At 29.2% G+C, this 21122-nt stretch overlaps 1 protein-coding gene across 6 annotated transcripts in view; it reads left to right on the forward strand.

The window, feature by feature from the left end:
- LOC145268811 (EVI5-like protein) overlaps positions 1-19832 on the forward strand; it is a 663419-nt gene extending 643587 nt beyond the window's left edge. For all 6 annotated transcript variants that reach the window (XM_080124436.1, XM_080124431.1, XM_080124433.1 and 3 more), the window contains 4 exons: positions 9172-9318; positions 14538-14633; positions 15849-15935; positions 19330-19832. In XM_080124436.1, coding sequence (XP_079980562.1) covers positions 9172-9318; positions 14538-14633; positions 15849-15935; positions 19330-19725 — 726 coding nt within the window. In that variant the 3' untranslated portion in view covers positions 19726-19832. The remainder of the gene's footprint in view (positions 1-9171; positions 9319-14537; positions 14634-15848; positions 15936-19329) is intronic.
- The last annotated feature ends 1290 nt before the right edge of the window (positions 19833-21122 follow it).

The following is a 21122-nucleotide window of genomic DNA, read 5'->3' on the forward strand; positions in this document are numbered from 1 at the left end:
GTGGGAATTGGGTAAATTGGATTACTTAACGAGATGGCTCATCAAGAATTAGTTCACATTGGACTTGAAGACGATCATATTGTAGTCAGCTGCAAAGCAGGGAAACGGAAGGCAGTTCCACAGGTGTGCAGTTCTAAAAAAGGAGCTTTGGTCATGGAATCTACGTTTAGGTTTAGGCTCAGATAAAGAGTGAGGGAAATTATTAATAGTGGTTTCAATTAGACGAGTGATTTTCGTGAAAGTCAACTCAGGGGGGACCATAGATTGGAGCTCAGACAAGTATTTGCCATGAAAATAACGATAAAGCAATGACAGGCTTGTAACGTCTCTTCTGTGGGAAAGAGGTTGCAGGGAAGAGAAAAGGGCATCTTTTACTACTTACGATTGATTAATGGATCTAATTAAACATTAGCCACCTCCACATCTTTTTTGTTTGAAGAAATTTAGAAATAATAGACGCTAATCTTTTGCGTGATATTTTTATTGACTTTATATTTTTTGCATCTAAAGACGAAACCTCGGAAGTGTAGAATTATACCCACCTCACCACTTTTCCTTTACCAAACATGGCGACTTATGTGCCTGAGGAAGGTTGGCGGTTGCATCAACCAAAATAACACTCAAGTCGAGAACATTAGTCCGACTAATCATGTAATGTAATCACTACATGTCAACACTTGGGACCCACACGTTGTATGCAGACAGTCGCAAGGAAAGAAAGACAAGGAAAGAATTCAACTCACTTTTTTACATTTGAAACAGCAGACATTTATCTACAGGTACTTTCAGAATAACGCATTGTTTCTTGTTCAAAAGTCTTCTCGAATTTCAGTGTGCTTGACAAGATTCTGCCACATCGAACACGTGGTACTCTGTCATTGTGTGGCCATGTTTAGGACATGCCTTTCTGCTCTCTCACATCTCAAACAGGTCTCGAATACCTGCTTAATGAACATGTGTGTCCTTTTTATCTTTGTGGTCAATCGCACAGCCGGCTTGGTCATTTGCATATAGCTGCTGGCACTGCTGCTGCCATATTCACATCTGCACTTTGCTACAATCAAAATAATACAAAAACGACGTTAAAATTTAAAGTATAATAGACCAAAGAATATGCATAAATCAGAATGTGTTATCAGTAAAAACGGAACCAATCATCGGATAAAAAACAATAAAAAAGTTAATGTGATTTCCTTTTGCAAACCAATATGCAAATTAGTTAACGTTCTATGCTCATCTGAATTTTTGAGATGAGGATTGATAATTTGCATTATTTAGATTATTCGGACTACTGTTCTCACTTTTAATATTATTTTCTGGCAATAGTAATCCGTAGTTATAAGATCTATACTGATAAGCAACGAACTATATATGATTTCCTCCACCCTATCTGTACCTAGATCTAGACGCAGATTCCATTCCACTGTTCTGCTTCCTGATTGAATACAACATAGTAGCCTTCAAATCCAATGTAAACAAGTTCTTGTTGAGCCGTCCCCATAAATAATCAAATTTTACCCAATTTACACCATTAACGATTACTGCACTACCACCTTACATTCGTTAACCCTTATCCTTGAGTGGCTTTCAGTAAAAAAATCAAAATAAAATTGTATATCTAAAAACCAGAAAATGGTTTAATGTAATGCAGTCCTTATATGTCAACACTTGGGACCCACACGTTGTATGTAGATAGTCGCAAGGAAACAAAAAAAAAAAAAAAGGAAAGGATTTGACTCACATTTTTGTTTCTAGTTTAAACGACCGACATTTATTTACAGGTACTTTCAAAATAATGCGTTGTCTCTTGTTCAAGAGTCTTTTCGAAGTCCAATGTGCTAAACCGCAGTACTTTTCAACCAGGGTTCCGTGGAATCTTAGGGTTCTGCCAATACAATCCAGGGGTTCCGCAATTTCTAAATTAGTAAAAGAACAAATGAACAAAATGTTGAATTCAATTTTGAAAATCTGATTTATTATCATATGCATTTTTTAAACAAGTTTATTGTTTAAATATACTAAATTTTACATAATTAAACTTGTTACATTTGAAAAATTAATTTGTCTTGCCACTATTGGGTTTGGTTTTATATATCCTTATTATACAGTCAACACCAAAGGAATCTCCGACAGCCATTAATCACAAGAAAGTAGCACAATTGGTGTCCGTCGAAAATGAACTTCATGTGTGTTTGTCAAAAATACGGCCCAATCTTAAAGTTGTGCAAGAAACACCAAGCTCAGGTTTACCATTGAGTTTTTAATAAGAATAAATGTAATCTATTCAAATATGTACAATTTTGTTTTCACTTCATGTACAACAAACATGTACAATAGTTTGAACATGAGTATTTTTTATTACATTGTATTTTTTAAAATGCTGTTTTTTTTTGGGGGGGGGGCATAAGACAACTAAATTATTGCATAGAGGTTCCATGAGCCAGTGGAATGTTTTAATAGGGTTCCGTTCAACGTTCTATGCTCATCTGAATTTTTGAGATGAGGATTGATAATTTGCATTATTTAGATTATTGTTCTCACTTTTAATATTATTTTCTGGCAATAGTTGAAAAGCACTGCTCTACCGTGTCTTTGTCTGGCCATGTTTAGGACACGTCTTTTCCTGTTGCTCGCGGGCCACGTGTGCAACATGTCTATTTCTGCTGTCTCGTGTCTCGAACATGTTTTGAATACTTGCTTCTCTGAATATATGTGTCTTTTTTTTTTTTTTATCTCTGCTGCACATTGCGCAGCCGGCTTGGTCATTTGCATATTGCTGCTGCAGCTGCAAACCCAACATCAGCAGCTCTGTTACAATGAATATAAAAGTCACACTTGAACTGTCGGTTATTCGGAATTTTAACCTAAGGGAGGTAACTCTGTGTTTACCAAGAATTGTAAGAAATAAATTAATATTTTTTTCAACTACTTCATTTGATGCTGCAAAGTTTCATAACATAAACCAGCAGGCCACCCGGCATTGCCCGGCCGTAAAACTTTTTATTAATACAGAAACAGATATCTGCATGCTAGTATTATATTTCTTTCTAAATAGTTCACTTCTTGTAAGTGAAAAAAAAAAAAAAAAAAAAAAAAAAATACTCGAGCCGAGATTGAAACGAAAACCTAAAGACAGTGAATCAAGTACGATAACCATAAGACCAGCTTGATACGATCTTTACAAAGTGTTTTCAAACTTACTTTTTCTTAACATAAAGAAGCTGTCATGTTTCATGGCCACGCATGCGCATTCATGAAACAGTTGACAAACAGATAAAGGCTATTTTTTGGACCTTATCTAAAAGTCAGAGATTAGTGGCAGATATATCAGTCCAGATATGGTAACAATAGTCCATGCATGGACGAATAGTGGCTTTGTAGAGATATAAGAGGTGCCTTCAAGAAGTTTCCAGACTTTTTTCGTATAGGCACTTTTATTGATAGTACACTCATGAAACTCTAGTCCCATTCAAAGTAATCTCCTCCGGCTGCAATGCTCTTGTTATACCATTCCAACAACTTCTAGAAAGTCCCATGAAAGTCCTCTTGTGTGAGCGTGTCAATGCCCCTAGTCACAGCTACTTTCATCTCCTCAATTATCTCATAACGACAGCCTCTAAGGTTTTCCTTAGGGAATAACCACAAATCCCAGGGAGCAATGTCTGAACCATAGGGAGGGTGAGGAACATCTCCCTAATGTCATGACAACGTCTTTCTGAATTTCTCTGAGCATCCTTGGGATAAACTTTGCGCAAATCTTCTGCATCTTCAGTTCTTCACGAATAATCGTGTGTACAGTTCTCACACTGACTTCACGCTGAGCACTTATTGTCTCTATAAATGCATGACAGTTCTTATCCATGAAATTCCACTGGACTACTTTGTTGGGTCAAACATTGGGAACAGCACTAACATGACCTCCCACAATACCAAAACCAGTCTGATTACCGCCATCCACCAAGTATTTGCCACTGGCGCTTGTGGAAAAGCCATGCTCCCAGTTCCAGACCCGTATCCAGACAGTGATTGAGGCTGAAGGCAGCTACATCGAATAGATGTCAGCTCTACTACATAATCAAATTACCTGAATTGATTTTTTCAATAAAAATTTTAAAATAAAGCTGTAGTGTTGTTTTCTTTAGGGCCACAAATTTATCGTTCCACCCTGTACTTGTGGTATTTGAATTGTTTAAAAATGATATATATGCTCTGAAAGTGCAATCCATTTTCATTGAGCTTAAATAGATTTGGCAATCTAAAAAAAAAAAAAAACATTTATATATATATATATACATACTTAAAAACTACACATACTATATTGCATACTGCATAATCACGTTGACACACCGGTTCTCATCAGATTACCAAAGTTAAGTGACGTTGAGCCTGGCTAGTACCAGATGCGTAACCATTTGGGTCTAGTTACTGTATGTGCTTTCCGCTTATCTCGGCATTGTTTTCAATTGTTCTGAACCTCGACCTCCCACTGGTATTCAACAAGGTCAACTCAGGAGAAGTGTGTTAGAGATTGCACAACACTTGCTACAAAAAAATTTCATGCACAACCACCCTTATATTGGATATCCATAGTCTGTCAAGACTGAAGGAAGCCTTTCATATATACTATATTATAAAAAGATATATATATATATACTATATTATAAAAAGATATATATATATATACTATATTATAAAAAGATATATATATATATACTATATTATAAAAAGATATATATATATATACTATATTATAAAAAGATATATATATATATACTATATTATAAAAAGATATATATATATATACTATATTATAAAAAGATATATATATATATATATACTATATTATAAAAAGATATATATATATATATATACTATATTATAAAAAGATATATATATATATATATATATATATATATATACTATATTATAAAAAGATATATATATGTATATATATATATACTATATTATAAAAAGATATATATATATATATATACTATATTATAAAAAGATATATATATATATATATACTATATTATAAAAAGATATATATATATATATACTATATTATAAAAAGATATATATATATATATACTATATTATAAAAAGATATATATATATATATATACTATATTATAAAAAGATATATATATATATATATACTATATTATAAAAAGATATATATATATATATATACTATATTATAAAAAGATATATATATATATATATACTATATTATAAAAAGATATATATATATATATATACTATATTATAAAAAGATATATATATATATATATACTATATTATAAAAAGATATATATATATATATACTATATTATAAAAAGATATATATATATATATACTATATTATAAAAAGATATATATATATATATATACTATATTATAAAAAGATATATATATATATATATACTATATTATAAAAAGATATATATATATATATATACTATATTATAAAAAGATATATATATATATACTATATTATAAAAAGATATATATATATATATATATACTATATTATAAAAAGATATATATATATATATATACTATATTATAAAAAGATATATATATATATATATACTATATTATAAAAAGATATACATATATATATACTATATTATAAAAAGATATACATATATATATACTATATTATAAAAAGATATACATATATATACTATATTATAAAAAGATATATATATATATACTATATTATAAAAAGATATATATATACTATATTATAAAAAGATATATATATACTATATTATAAAAAGATATATATATATACTATATTATAAAAAGATATATATATATACTATATTATAAAAAGATATATATATATATATATACTATATTATAAAAAGATATATATATATATATACTATATTATAAAAAGATATATATATATATACTATATTATAAAAAGATATATATATATATATACTATATTATAAAAAGATATATATATATATATACTATATTATAAAAAGATATATATATATATACTATATTATAAAAAGATATATATATATATATACTATATTATAAAAATATATATACTATACTATAAAAATATATATACTATACTATAAAAATATATATATATATATACTATATTATAAAAAAAAAAATATATATATATATATACTATATTATAAAAAGATATATATATATATATATACACTATATTATAAAAAGATATATATATATATATATATATATATATATACTATATTATAAAAAGATATATATATATATACTATATTATAAAAATATATATATATATATATATACTATATTATAAAAATATATATATATATATATACTATATTATAAAAAGATATATATATATATATATACTATATTATAAAAAGATATATATATATATATATACTATATTATAAAAATATATATATATATATATATACTATATTATAAAAATATATATATATATATATACTATATTATAAAAATATATATATATATATTATATTATAAAAATATATATATATATATACTATATTATAAAAATATATATATATATATATATACTATATTATAAAAATATATATATATATATATATACTATATTATAAAAATATATATATATATATATATATACTATATTATAAAAATATATATATATATATATATACTATATTATAAAAATATATATATATATATATATACTATATTATAAAAATATATATATATATATACTATATTATAAAAATATATATATATATATACTATATTATAAAAATATATATATATATATACTATATTATAAAAATATATATATATATATACTATATTATAAAAATATATATATATACTATATTATAAAAAGATATATATATATATACTATATTATAAAAAGATATATATATATATACTATATTATAAAAAGATATATATATATATACTATATTATAAAAAGATATATATATATATATACTATATTATAAAAAGATATATATATATATACTATATTATAAAAATATATATATATATATACTATATTATAAAAATATATATATATATATATACTATATTATAAAAATATATATATATATATACTATATTATAAAAATATATATATATATATATATACTATATTATAAAAAGATATATATATATATACTATATTATAAAAAGATATATATATATATACTATATTATAAAAAGATATATATATATATATATATATATATATATATATATATACACTATATTATAAAAAGATATATATATATACTATATTATAAAAAGATATATATATATATATATATTATATTATAAAAAGATATATATATATATATACTATATTATAAAAAGATATATATATATATATACTATATTATAAAAAGATATATATATATATATACTATATTATAAAAAGATATATATATATATATACTATATTATAAAAAGATATATATATATATACTATATTATAAAAAGATATATATATATATATATATACTATATTATAAAAAGATATATATATATACTATATTATAAAAAGATATATATATATATACTATATTATAAAAAGAGATATATATATATATACTATATTATAAAAAGATATATATATATATACTATATTATAAAAAGATATATATATATATATACTATATTATAAAAAGATATATATATATATACTATATTATAAAAAGATATATATATATATATACTATATTATAAAAAGATATATATATATATACACTATATTATAAAAAGATATATATATATATACACTATATTATAAAAAGATATATATATATACACTATATTATAAAAAGATATATATATATATACACTATATTATAAAAAGATATATATATACTATCTTATTAAAAGGTATATATATATATATATACTATATTATTAAAAGGTATATATATACTATGTTATTAAAAGATATATATACGTACTATATTATTAAAAGATATATATACTATGTTATTAAAAGATATATATACTATGTTATTAAAAGATATATATATATATATATATATATATACTATATTATTAAAAGGTATATATAAAGAGTGAGTCAAAAGTAGGTGGGCAGCATTTCGAGTAGGTTTATGTATCAGTTATATTAACCATTTATGACCTGAATTATGATGTAGATGATTAAAAAAAATATTTATTATTAATTTTAGATGACGGCATACTGAATGCAAGTATTGGATAGCTGCAATCTAGAGCTATCTCGCATCTACCTGAACTAATACGTACAAGGCCTGTTTGAATCAATTTCGACTTTATTCATGCTGTTATATTCATTTATTTACGAATCAGTTCAAGCAGGTCACAAGGGGTTAATGCAATTCTTTATTATAATCCAAACATCTGGGCACGAGTTGCTAGGAAGGACTTATCCTGCCTTGACAGAGTGCAGAATAGACTTCGTAGCCTAGTGGGGGATAACCTTTTATCTTCCCTGTAACCTCTTTCTCAAGAAGAGACGTTGCAAGCCTGTTTCTGTTTTATCGTTATTTTCATGACACGTGCTCATCTGAGCTCCAATCGATGGTCCCCCCTTGCCAAACTTTCACGAAAAACACTTGTTTGGCTGTAAACACTATCAATAATTTCCCCCACTCTTTATCTGTGCCTAAACTTAAAACGTAGATTCCATGATCAAAACTTCTTTTTTAGAACTGCACACTTGTGGAACTCTTTTCCGTTTGCCTTCTTTCCAGCTGACTACAATATGGCCTTCTTCAAGTCCAATGTAAACAAGTTCTTGATTAGCCGTTCCCCTTAACTAATCCAATTTACCAAATTTACACTTCTAAAAATTACTATGATATTGTCCTTTTGACCACTGTATACCCTTTAACCCTTATTCTCGAGTAGCCTCTGGGCCTTGATAAGTGGTGATTCCATTGTAAAAAAACACCCCCCAAAAACCTGTCCATCTACTTTTGGCTCATGTAGTATATGGAGAGACAGAAAATATAAGGACAGGACTAGAGCAGGTACTACCATTTGTTCCTTGCCAAAAAGTTACAGAGTATCTGACCGATGATTCTTTTGTTTAACTTTTTTTTTTATAATTTAAAAAAAATATTTTTCTTTAAAATGTGATTTTCCATTAATGATCCATTTTTTTTTTTTTTTTTTTGTCTTTCATTCTTCAAGAACCAAATTTGCAGCAATCAGATCAAACGGATGGACAGCGACAACAAATTGCTCCGATCGCAGCTCCAGGCCCGAGACGATTTGGAGAAAGACCTCAAGCAAAACATCAAAGAACTCGATCGGGCGAACGACAATCTCGAGTCAAAAGTGAGGATTTTTAAAGAATCAAAGAATTTCTTGATTTTTTTTTTTTTTTTTTGGTTAAAAATTCAACAAGAAACCAATTTCAAGATCAACTCATATTTCATAGGCACAAATCTCCACACTCCGTCCCTTCTATTTGTGTGTGTGTGTGTATGTATGTATATATATATATATATATATATATATATATATATATATTCAAGCAAATATTATTAAATGCAATGGAGACTGCTTTATGATTTTTTTTTTAATTTTTCGATTTTCCATATAATCTTTTTTATATCAAAATCAAAAATATTAATAAAAGTTCCATAATTGTTGCTGTCACGAGCACTTTCGATTCGTCCACGAATCATCTTCAGGTGTTGAAGTAAAAGTGTGAAGGAGCGAAAATGCGAATTAAAAGTGAAAACTAAAATATACAGTAAACGGCGTTAGGTGATGGTAAGTGAAAATATATAGAGTCGATGAAAAGTTGATCAAAAAAATTTTATTCTATATATATATATATATATATATATATATATATATATACGAGCAAACAATTAATAAAACATGTTAAAAAAACACTTTGAAATTAGTTAAAAACATATTTAATTTAATTTTTTTTTCTTCCTTGATCTTTCTTATTTATATTTATATCTCGGCAGTAGAATGAAAAGCATATCTTATTTTTCTTTTATTAATATTATTGGAATTTTTTCCTTATACACATTTTTGTGAATTATTCCATGGATTTCTGCCTTTGGATTATTATGGACCATCTTCTTCCAATTACGGGATTTTGGGATTTTACTTGTGCAAATGAAAATTCAATTAACTTTCTTGAAGTTATATATTTGGATTTTACCGTCACTGGATTTTTTTTTATCTTCCACCAGATTATCCATTCATGTGTAATCACCTTTTTCTTCACCATATTCCCTCTGCTTCACTTTTTTTGTTTTCAAGTAAGATCTTTGACTTACTTGTTGTTTCATCAAATACTTTTGCATGCAAAATCCGATCTCGAATTTTGCTAATTCATACCCTCTGATGAGAAGGAAAGTATTTCTTCGAAACTCCGCGGATTAAGGACTATCCATTTATCTAGTGTTTCCTTTTCAGATTAAATATGTTTTTAACTCATTTCAAAGTGTTTTTTAACATGTTTTATTAACTGTTTGCTCATATTATAAGCTCTATCTCCTATTTGGTTTTATCGAGCTTTTACATCTGGCTGAGATAACTTTATAAATATTAATTCTTTAATATTTATAATATACTTTAATTTTACCATCTGGGATCATTTTGGTAAATTTAATTGTAATATATATATATATATATATATATATATATATATAAGCGAGATAAGACACTGATAGAATTCAGATGAAAATCCTGATAGATATCACTTGAAGTAATACTTTCAAGGAGATCCTAGCCAAAAAGGAAAAGCTCAATATTTAAGAATAGAGCAATATATAAGTTTCGTGGCTGAATTTTAAATTCTGAAAAAAACAACACATAGAGACATATATTCGATTTAAGAATTTATTGCTTGACAAAAGGAATATATAGAAGGGGTTATTTTAATTTCCTTAATCCATGGATTTTCAACAATGGCTCATATTATCAGAGGAAATGAAATGCAGTTAGCAAAATGTTCAGCTGCTTTTCAGCACAATTATTGAAATTAGTTTTTTGAGTGGTTGTGGATAATTATATGGAGAAAATTGTACGACAAGAGAAGTTGATACAACCTGGGTAATCCATTGTCAAGCAATAAATTCTTAAATCGAATATATGTCTCTATGTGTTGTTTTTTTTTTCAATTCTAATTTTGAAAACGAATATAGAAAAGTTATAAGCTTTTATACTTTTCATATTCTTTTTTATACATTTCCATTCATAAGTCCTCGCGTGAAAGAGCAGGACACATAATGTTTTAAATAATAATAGAATAACAAAACCTTTCGCTGGCGAGGACTACTATTGAGTGTAACCAGTTATACAGTGCTTTTGAAATTTTCATCGCTATTTTTCTCGTTATCTACTGAATATTTTTAATGAAACCTACATGAAATATGTTCCTTATTAAATTGTAAAGATTTTCTATTCTGAAAGAAGTTTTAAAAAATTTAATCTAAAAAAGTTATTTTAAAGTTTTTGTTAAAAAAATTCAGATTTTCTCATTATTCAAACATGTATGACAAAGAGGGAGTTGCAAAAAAGAGTTGTGGTGTGAGGAGAAATAGAAACTGAAAGAGAATATTCAGACCTGTAATAATAAAAAGAGGGAGTTGCAAAAATGAGTTGTGGTGTGAGGAGAAATACAAACTGAAATAGAGAGTAGGAGAGTTTTTATAAATACATGCAAAACCACATTCATTTTTTTTTTAATCCAAATTAATAAATTAAATAAAATATAATCTTAAAAAGATACAAGTTAGAAAAGCGTTTCATCCAAGGCATGAAAATTGTTAAACAAAATGTTTTTACTATAGTCTTTAAAAATAAAGGTACAAGATTCAATTTGAAATTTATTTATCTTCTAAGTGCACTTTTATAAATTTTATAAAGAAGGTATTAAATTTTTATACCTTACTTTGTAAAATTTATAAAAGTGCACTTTGAAGATAAATAAATTTCAAATTGAATCTTGAATTTTTAAAGCCTATAGTAAAAACATTTTGTTTAACAATTTTCATGCCTTGGATGAAACGCTTTTCTAACTTGTATATATATATAGGTATTTAAATTTTATGATTTGGAAAGGTTAATCATCAAATATAGATTTTTTTATTGTTTGAAAACAACAACTATAATTGAATAAATTTATTTTCTTAACTCAAGAGTTTTTGATGCTTATTCTTCTCCTCTGAGGAAAAATATTAGCAAATGTTTGTATGGTTTGCACCTTATTTGCTAAAAGCATTCGTTGACAACTATGCTGATGACACGACCATCTACGGTAACACATCAAAGGCTGTAAATGACAAAGTTCTCTCTGATTCTCTCTCCTCTGATCTCGAGCGCGTGGTTCAGTGGGGGAAGACGTGGCTGGTTACCTTTAATGCATCTAAAACCAAACTCCTATTCTTACATCATCAACGCTCTTATCCCCATCTGGCATCAATTGGGATGGATGGCTCTCGTCTAGGAGAGGCCCCGTGTTTTGACAAGCTTCTGGGTTTGACCTTTACTCCTGATCTGAAATGGAACATGTACATCAAGTCTGTTGCCAAGGTCGCTGGAAAGATGGTGGAATCCTTCTACCGCTCCAGAAGATATCTCACTACTGATGCAATTCTCTATCTATATAAAAGCCAAGTACGTCCAAGGATGGGATACTGCTGCCATATCTGGGCAGGAGCTGCTAAAACAGCCTATCCTGCCTTGATAGAGTACAAAATAGACTTTGTGGCTTATTGGGGGATGCCCTTTTCTCTACCCTGCAACCTCTCTCCCACAGAAGAGACGTTGCGAGCCTATCCTTGTTTTATCGTTATTTCCATGGCAGGTGCTCGTCTGAACTCCAATCTCTGGTCCCCCCTCGCCAATCTTTCACAAAAAACACTCGTCTAGCTGAATCCACTGTGAAAAATTTCCCCCACTCTTTATCTGTGCCTAAATCAAAACGTGGATTCCATGAACAAAGCTTCTTTCTTAGAACTGCACGCCTGTGGAACTCTGTTCCGTCTGCTGGCTTCCCACCTGACTACAACTTGGATGTCTTCAAGTCCAACGTTAACAAATTCCTAATGAACCTCCCCCTTAAGTAAACGCTTCATCAAATCTCCACACTAACGTAATGTACTTGCAATAACCCTTATCCCTGAGTGGCTTCCGGGCCTTGATAAGTGGTGACCACTGTGTAAAAAAAAATAAATAAATAAAATATATATAGAAAATTAAAGTTATGAAAGTCTTTTAAAATATTTTAGATACATAAAATAAGGGAAATGGACATTGTGGCAGGAAAAGGATATTGTAATTTAAATCTAAAATGAATGCTAAATCTTGAAATGGAAAATCAAGATACTGGAGCAGTAGAGTGATCCAACCATTTTTCCAGTGATATTGGCAACAGATTTGATGTGTTCCATTTCGGATCAGGAGTGAAGGTCAGTCCCACAAGCTTGTCAAGACATGGGGTTTCCCCAAGACTATATATATGTGAGGTAGCCTAATGGTAGAGGGGTTATACTTCTTACCATAGGGTCCCAATTTCGAATCTTGCTAGATTCAGCCACTCTGATGAGTCGTAGACGACGAAACACATATCAGTGGATAATTATATTTTAAAAAGCATACTTATGCTGCTCCCCATTGGGGGGAGGTACCAAAATTGGTTAATGGGAAAATCATTCCCAACTCGCATTTAGTTCAAAAATGCACTTTCGTATATACAATTGAATTAATTCAAAAAGTATCGCAAAACAAAAAACAAATAACATCTACGTAAAAAAAACACGATACATTCAGTCGTGTGAGATAAGGGGTTAAATTTCTTACCATGGAGTCCCGATTTCGAATCTTGCTAGATTCAGCCACTCAGAATCAGTATTGAAAAAATTGGTGCTTATTTTCCAATACAAAAACGATTCTTTTGTCTTCTTTTTATTTGATTTTGTTTAAAGCAAAATCTTCCATTGCCGGTAATAATTATTAAATAATAAATATTTATTGATTTTAAAATACCAGTAAAGCTAAAATCTATAGACCATCCTCCGCAAGTGTAATGTTACATTTAGGAAAATTTCTGCATATTTAACTTTTTTTTTTTTCTTTTTCTTTTTTACAGAAATCGAGGAAAATAACAACTCTATAGTTAAATATTTAGAGATTTATAAAGAATCGGAATCAGTAATTTAGTATGGAATCGGTAATTGTATCAGAATCGGGAAAATATTGGAATCATCCCATCACTAATATATTTATATATATATGTAGAGAGAGAGAGAGAGAGAGAGAGAGAAGATTAAGTGAGACATTAGAACAGATACTACACTTTGGTTTTAGCCAAAAGGCCAAGGAGTGTCTGTCTGGTATATGTTCAGTTTATCTAGAGATGCAACTAAAAATAAAGCCCTATATCAAGATCAAATTAAAAAAAAAAAGAAAAGTAATACGATATTAAAAAGTCTGTTCTTCAGAAACTTAATTTCATTTCGATTGATTATGTCCGATTTTTTTTTTTTTTTTTAATTTCAATTTTCAACTTTTGCTTCCATTTTCAGCGAAAAGAAGATCAAATGATGTTCCGAATAAAAGAAGCTGAATCAGCGCAAATGATCGGCGAACTAAAGCAAAAAATAGCTCACCTTGAAGTGCAGGTAAGACGCGACTATCTTTTAGCATGCACTTGGGGGATGAAGATGTGGGGGTGCGTGGTTGATACAAACTCACACTGTGTTCAAATCCCGTCAGATCTTTTACACACAAATCTGCACTGCAATCATTCCAAAAATGCATGAAACCACAATATAAAGAAACAATTTGGATGAAAACGATTTTGTGTATCATAATTATTTATTACATAATTAATATTATTATACAATTACAAAGGCAACATATTTAACTGTCTGTTTAATTCTTTGTATCTATATTATGCACATGTATACACTATTATAGTTCAAAGAAAGCATGAAATCACAATTTTTAAAATTATTTTTCCTCTACTCTATAATAAAGAGCAATGTTGTGTGCATATATATATATATTATTATTAGTAGTAGTAGTATATATATATATATATATATATATATATATATATTTATTGTTATTATTCTATGTATCTACATGAAATTTTATGTAAATATTTTCAGTATTTACTTCAACAATGCTCAATAAGTAATAAATAAAAATTATTTAGAAAATCTTTTAATACTTGAGGATTGGCTAAGAATTTTAAAACTAGTTTAAATGATATTCTATTCGACAGTTTAAATGCTTCTAAAAATTTTAATGGTCACAAAATTTTTTTTTCCCAATTTTTAAGAAAAAATTAAAAATGTCTGACAAGAACTTGGAAGCCGAAATGTCATAAATTAAAATTATCAATTTTCATGATTTAAAATTATCAATTTTCACGATTTAAAATTATCAATTTTCACGATTTAAAATTATCAATTTATATGAATTAAAATGATCAATTTTCATTAATGAATTATAATTATCAGTTGACAGAATCAAAATCATCAATTACAATAAAATTATCAAATCTCATGAATTAAAATTATCAATTGACATAAAATTATCAATTGACATAGAATTAAAATTATCAATTGAAACAGAATTAAAATTATCAATTGACATAAATTAAAATTATTTAGAAAATGAAATTTCTTTGTAATTTTGAAAACTCACTAAGATTCTTAAGATTAATGTTTATGATTATTGGAAAAATAAATTTTAAAAATAAATAGTGAGCCCCCCCCCTCTTCTTTTTTTTGTTGTTGCATAGATGCAACAAACTCTCGTACAAGTTTCTTTACACCGGATTATTATTAGCATTTTATCATAAAAAAAATCTTTTTGTTTAATTGCAGAAAGCCGAACTGTTCACGACGGGACAGTTACAAGCAAAAGGAGGGACACAAGACCTTGAGAATAAAATTCACGATCTCCAAGAAGAGGTAGGTTTTCCTACGTTAGCTATTAGATCCGCTACTTTCGTGATATACAGTTCGTTTTTGATTATTGAGTCACCACTTATCAAGGTCAAAAGCAACTTGAGGATAAGAGCAAATGAGATAGAATCAAGTTAATACCAGCGATTCACGCCAGTTATGGCCACAGAATCATGACGTATACTTCAGTAAGACTTTTAGTGATACATTTTTATTTTTTTTTTACTGATTTTCACCCCAAGTAAAACACCATTTGGATGTGAGAGATTATTATTTAAGACCAAAGCTATAGGGACACTCTGTAGTTAACATTAACGACAATATAGTTTCAATCCTGGCTTGAGGTAGTTGCCAGTCTAACCGCTCTGATGAGCTGTGATACAGCGAAACAGTATTGTATGTGAATGACTATATATATATATATAAAATAGTCCATATACAAAGAAATTAGGATGGATAGCTTATATTTCTAAATTTGTCTGGGTAGAATTGATTTATTTGCAAGCCTCGGTAACTTGCCTACCACACTGACGTGGAATCCTCAGGCACTGCTTTAGAGAGTTGCTCGATTATCTGAAAAACTTCCTATTGAGTTGTGTTTTGCTCCCTTCATTTTTTTTTTATTTTCACCCCGAACAAGGCACAGTGCCACTTTGGCATAACCGGCTACTATTTGGGACCAAGGCTATAGAAGCAGGAAACTGGAAGGGAATTCCAAAGTCTAGCAGTTCAAGGGAAGAAACTATTTGAGCAGAAGGCTTTCCGGCATCTACGGATATCTATGTAACATTGTTGTTAAGAGGTTAACATGTCGCACGGAAACCTCTTTCTCACAGATGAGACATTGCGAGCCTGTCTGTTTTATCATTATTTTCATGGCAAGTGCTCGTCTGAGCTCCAATCTATGGTCAACCCTCCCCTCTGCCAAACTTTCATGAGCAACACTTGTTTAGCTGTAAACACTATCAATAATTTCCACCACTCTTTATCTGTGCCTAAACCTAAACATAGATTCCATGAACAAAGTTTCTTTCTTAGAACTGCACATTTGTGGAACTCTTTTCCGTTTACCTGCTTTCCAGCTGACTACAATATGGCTGTCTTCAAGTCAAATGTAAACAAGTTCTTGATGAGCCGTTCCCCTTTAGTAGTCAAATTTACCAAATTTACACTTCTAACGATTACTATGATATTGTCCTTTTGGCCACTGTACACTCATTAAGTCTTATCCTCGACTGGCCTCTGCGCCTTGATAAGTGGTGATTCCTTTGTAAAAAAAAAAAAAAAGAAGAAAGGAAAAAATTTGACTTACTTTCTTTTTTACCGAAAGCCTTTATATCTGGCATTTCCAACAACACATTTCTTAAAAAAATATTTAAACAGATCATGACTCTTTGTCTCTTCTATGACGTCATCCACGTGTCTTGAACACATGCTTCTCTCGTCACTCCTCCGAACACCACTTCTCTGAGCATGTGTGTCCTTTTATTTCTACTCTGATTTCACTTTGCACAGCCAGTTGGGTCATTTACATATGTTTATGCAGCTCTGTTACATCTATGATGTAGGGGTGGGACTTTGCTGCTTGTTGGGTTAGTCGAGGGTATTTATGTTGAGGGGGTACAAGTGCTTCCAGTTCGTCAAAGTAAATTCCATTAAAATAAGAATTTTTTTGTTATTTATACTGCGTTTGTCTCAATGATATTTTTTTTTTTTTTTTTTTTACAAAAGAGTCATCACTTATCAAGGACCGGAGGCCACTCGAGGATAAGGGTTAATGAGTGTACAGTGGTCAAACGGAACATGTAGTAATCGTTAGTAATGGAAATTTTGTAAATTGGATTACTTAAGGGGAACGGCTCATCAAGAATTTGTTTACAACCATATTGTAGTTAGTTGGAAAGCAGGCAAACAGAACAGAGTTCCACAGGTGTGCAGTTCTAAGAAAGAAGCTTTGTTCATGGAATCTACGTTTAGGTTTAGGCACAGATAAAGAATGGGGGAAATTATTGTTAGTGGTTTCAGCTAGGCAAGTGTTTTTCATGAAAGTCAGGCCAGGGGGACCATAGATTGGAGTTCAGATGAGCACTTGCCATGGAAATAACTCTAAAGTAGAGACAGGCTCGCAAAGTCTCTTCTGTGGGAAAGAGGTTGCAGGGAAGAGAAAAGGGCATCCCCCACTAAGCTACGAAATCTATTTTGAACTCTATCAAGGCAGGATAAGCTGCTTCTAGCAGCACCTGCCCAGATGTGACAACAGTACTCCATCATTGGTCATACCATATAAATGGATCAAATTGATTTGAGGCACTCTAGTATGGGCAAAAAGGATGCGGAGGGGATGCTTTTAATCATTAATGAATAAAAAAAAAATATACATTATCTGGTTTTTCTGTGGGAAAGAGGTTGCAGGGAAGAGAAAAGGGTATTACCTACTAGCTGATTTTGAACTCTATCAAGGTTGGATAGGATTCGCCGAACAGCTCCTGCTCAGATGTGGCAACAGTACTCCATTTTAGGGAGTACTTGACTTTTATACAAATAAAGGGTTGCATCAGCAGTGAGATACCTAATGGAGCAGTAGAGTGATCTGCCCATTTTCCAGCAATCTTGGCAACAGATTTGATGTATGTGTAGATCAGGAGTGAAGGTTAGTCCCAGAAGCTTGTCAAAACATGGAGCTTCCCCAAGACAAGAGCCATTCCAGGGCTCTACATTGCAAGTGAAAGTTACATTTGTAAGTGATTTTTCAAAGTGGCGACTAGAAATAATGAAACGCTTATCTTTTGGCGATTGTATTTCTTTCACTGACAATCTTGTAAAGCTCACTACTGAGTGAAAAATATCTTTTCAACTTTTTTTTTTTTTTATAAAATGAACAAAATTAAATTATTTAAACGATAAAAGCTTAATAGAACAATATACTCTTTTTTTTTTTTATCGAAGGCTGTTTAAAAAAAACATCTGAAGAAATTAGAACATAGAAAAATCTTTATGATGTACATACTCGTCACAGAACAAAGATGCCATATTCTAAAAATCATGTGGGTTTCGCTAGTAACTTTTCTATTTGGCAAGTAAACGAACATATTTAGTCATCAAAGGTCAACTAAAGATTAATGTGTCCGTAGAGCCCTGCATTCAATTCAATCAGGGTGTGAATGGGGTCCGAGCGATTATGATGAAAGGAGATAAGCTTGGTTTTCGATGCATTAAAATTAACCAGCCACCCTTTTCCCCATTCTTTTAATTAAACAAAAATGAATTGTTTTTGACTCCCAAATCACGTTCTTATTTTTTCAAAAAAATAGTTTCCAATTGAGAGCATCTGATTATTGATGGAGTGCTGAAGATCAAGTGGCAACAAGTCACAATGACTTTATTTTTTTCTTTTTTCCAGGTTTTACAGTTGAAGATGGCGAACGGGTCGATATTGGAGAACGCAACGATGATTGGCAGCATCATGAGTGTTGGCGGAGACGACGAGGAGATGAGAGAACTTATGGACTCGGAGACATTAAATCGCACGCTAACGGAGATAATTGAAGGAAGATCCCACCTTAATATACAAATGAACGGTTCTCATCGGGCCGATGGTGAAGAAAACGACGTGGAGTCTACAGATGTGCCAACTGGTGAGGCAGAAGAGGAGGAGGACAGCTTGGCTGTGATTGCAAAAACTGTTCAGTCATTTGAGAAATCGATCGGAGAAAGGGATTGTCCGACGCCCGAAGCGGCAAATAACGATGGGGAAACTAAAGACAACGAAGCGGCCTTGTTAGAGAGTCAGGTATAGCGTGTAATGATGATAGTGCCTGAATTTGGGAAAGATGACCCTTCCGTTGGGGAGGAGGGCATCTGAAAAGGAAGAAAAATAAACGTATATATATATATATATATATACACATATATATATATATATATATATACATGTACCACACTTAATTATATACATACACAAAATTAAAATATCCTAACACACACACATGTACCTATACACATACAAATATATTATATATATATATATATATATATATATATATATATATATATATATATATATAAAATAAAAATATAACATGGAAATTACATAATTGTCGATGCAATAATTTATTTCAACCTTATGGTATTTTCAAGCATCTAAACTAGACAATTACATTTTTGATACTATATATATATATATATATATATATATATATATATATATATATATATATATACATACATACACACACATACATATTTCTGTTGGAATATTTTTTATTCACTTATATTTCCTTTTTATATATACCAATCCTTATTTAAGAAGCTCAATTTAATTACAGAGCATATAATGAATCAATGACAAAAAGGCTATATTTCAAATTTCATGATCTTGACCATCTTATAAGTTCAAAATGGCGTAATGTAAGCAAACAATACGGTATTTGTAGCTTCTCATCCAATTTTCGGATTTTTTTTTTATGATGCCCAAATGCATTTATTTCCTTTTGATGGATTGATAGTTGCTATTTCTTTTGATGAGTTAAGGGCAAAATAGATTCATTGATTGATATAATAATTAAGTCAATGATTTTGTGCTACGAAACAGATACTGTCAAGAAGTGTAAATATCAACTAAATTAAAAAAATAAATTGTAAGATAATCAGCATCATAAAATTTTGAATATAGACTTTTGTCATTAATTCATATATATATATATATATATATATATATTTAATGTGCGTTACAGAAGATCACAAACAAAACATTGGTACCGTCGGTTTTAAATCCAAAAACAAAGGGGGCCAGTCTTTGGAAATGATTTCTCGCACACATGCAAGACACCACTTCCAGGGAGACAGATATAAGCAGAGGCTGAAGAGAGTGTAACATTAACAACCATATATTGGTCCCTTTCATTTCGTATCCGAAACCACCAGTACCAATGTTTAAATGATCTTTTGTAACACACACACACATATATGTGTGTTTACCTTTATATATATATATATATATATATATATATATATATGTGTGTGTGTGTGTTATTTTACAACCTCAAAACATTAACTTAGTCCATAACAATTGTTTCTACAAACGAGATCTCATCTTTGATTATATTTGTTTATTTTTAAATATACATTTCAAATATAAATATGAGTTATCTCCCTTATAATTTTCCCCCCAAAAAAAGTGAAAAGTGTTTCTCA

The sequence above is a fragment of the Euprymna scolopes genome, chromosome 44 (genome assembly GCF_053919585.1).
Source record: "Euprymna scolopes isolate OS-2025 chromosome 44, ASM5391958v1, whole genome shotgun sequence".
NCBI classification, from domain to species: Eukaryota; Metazoa; Mollusca; class Cephalopoda; order Sepiida; family Sepiolidae; genus Euprymna; species Euprymna scolopes.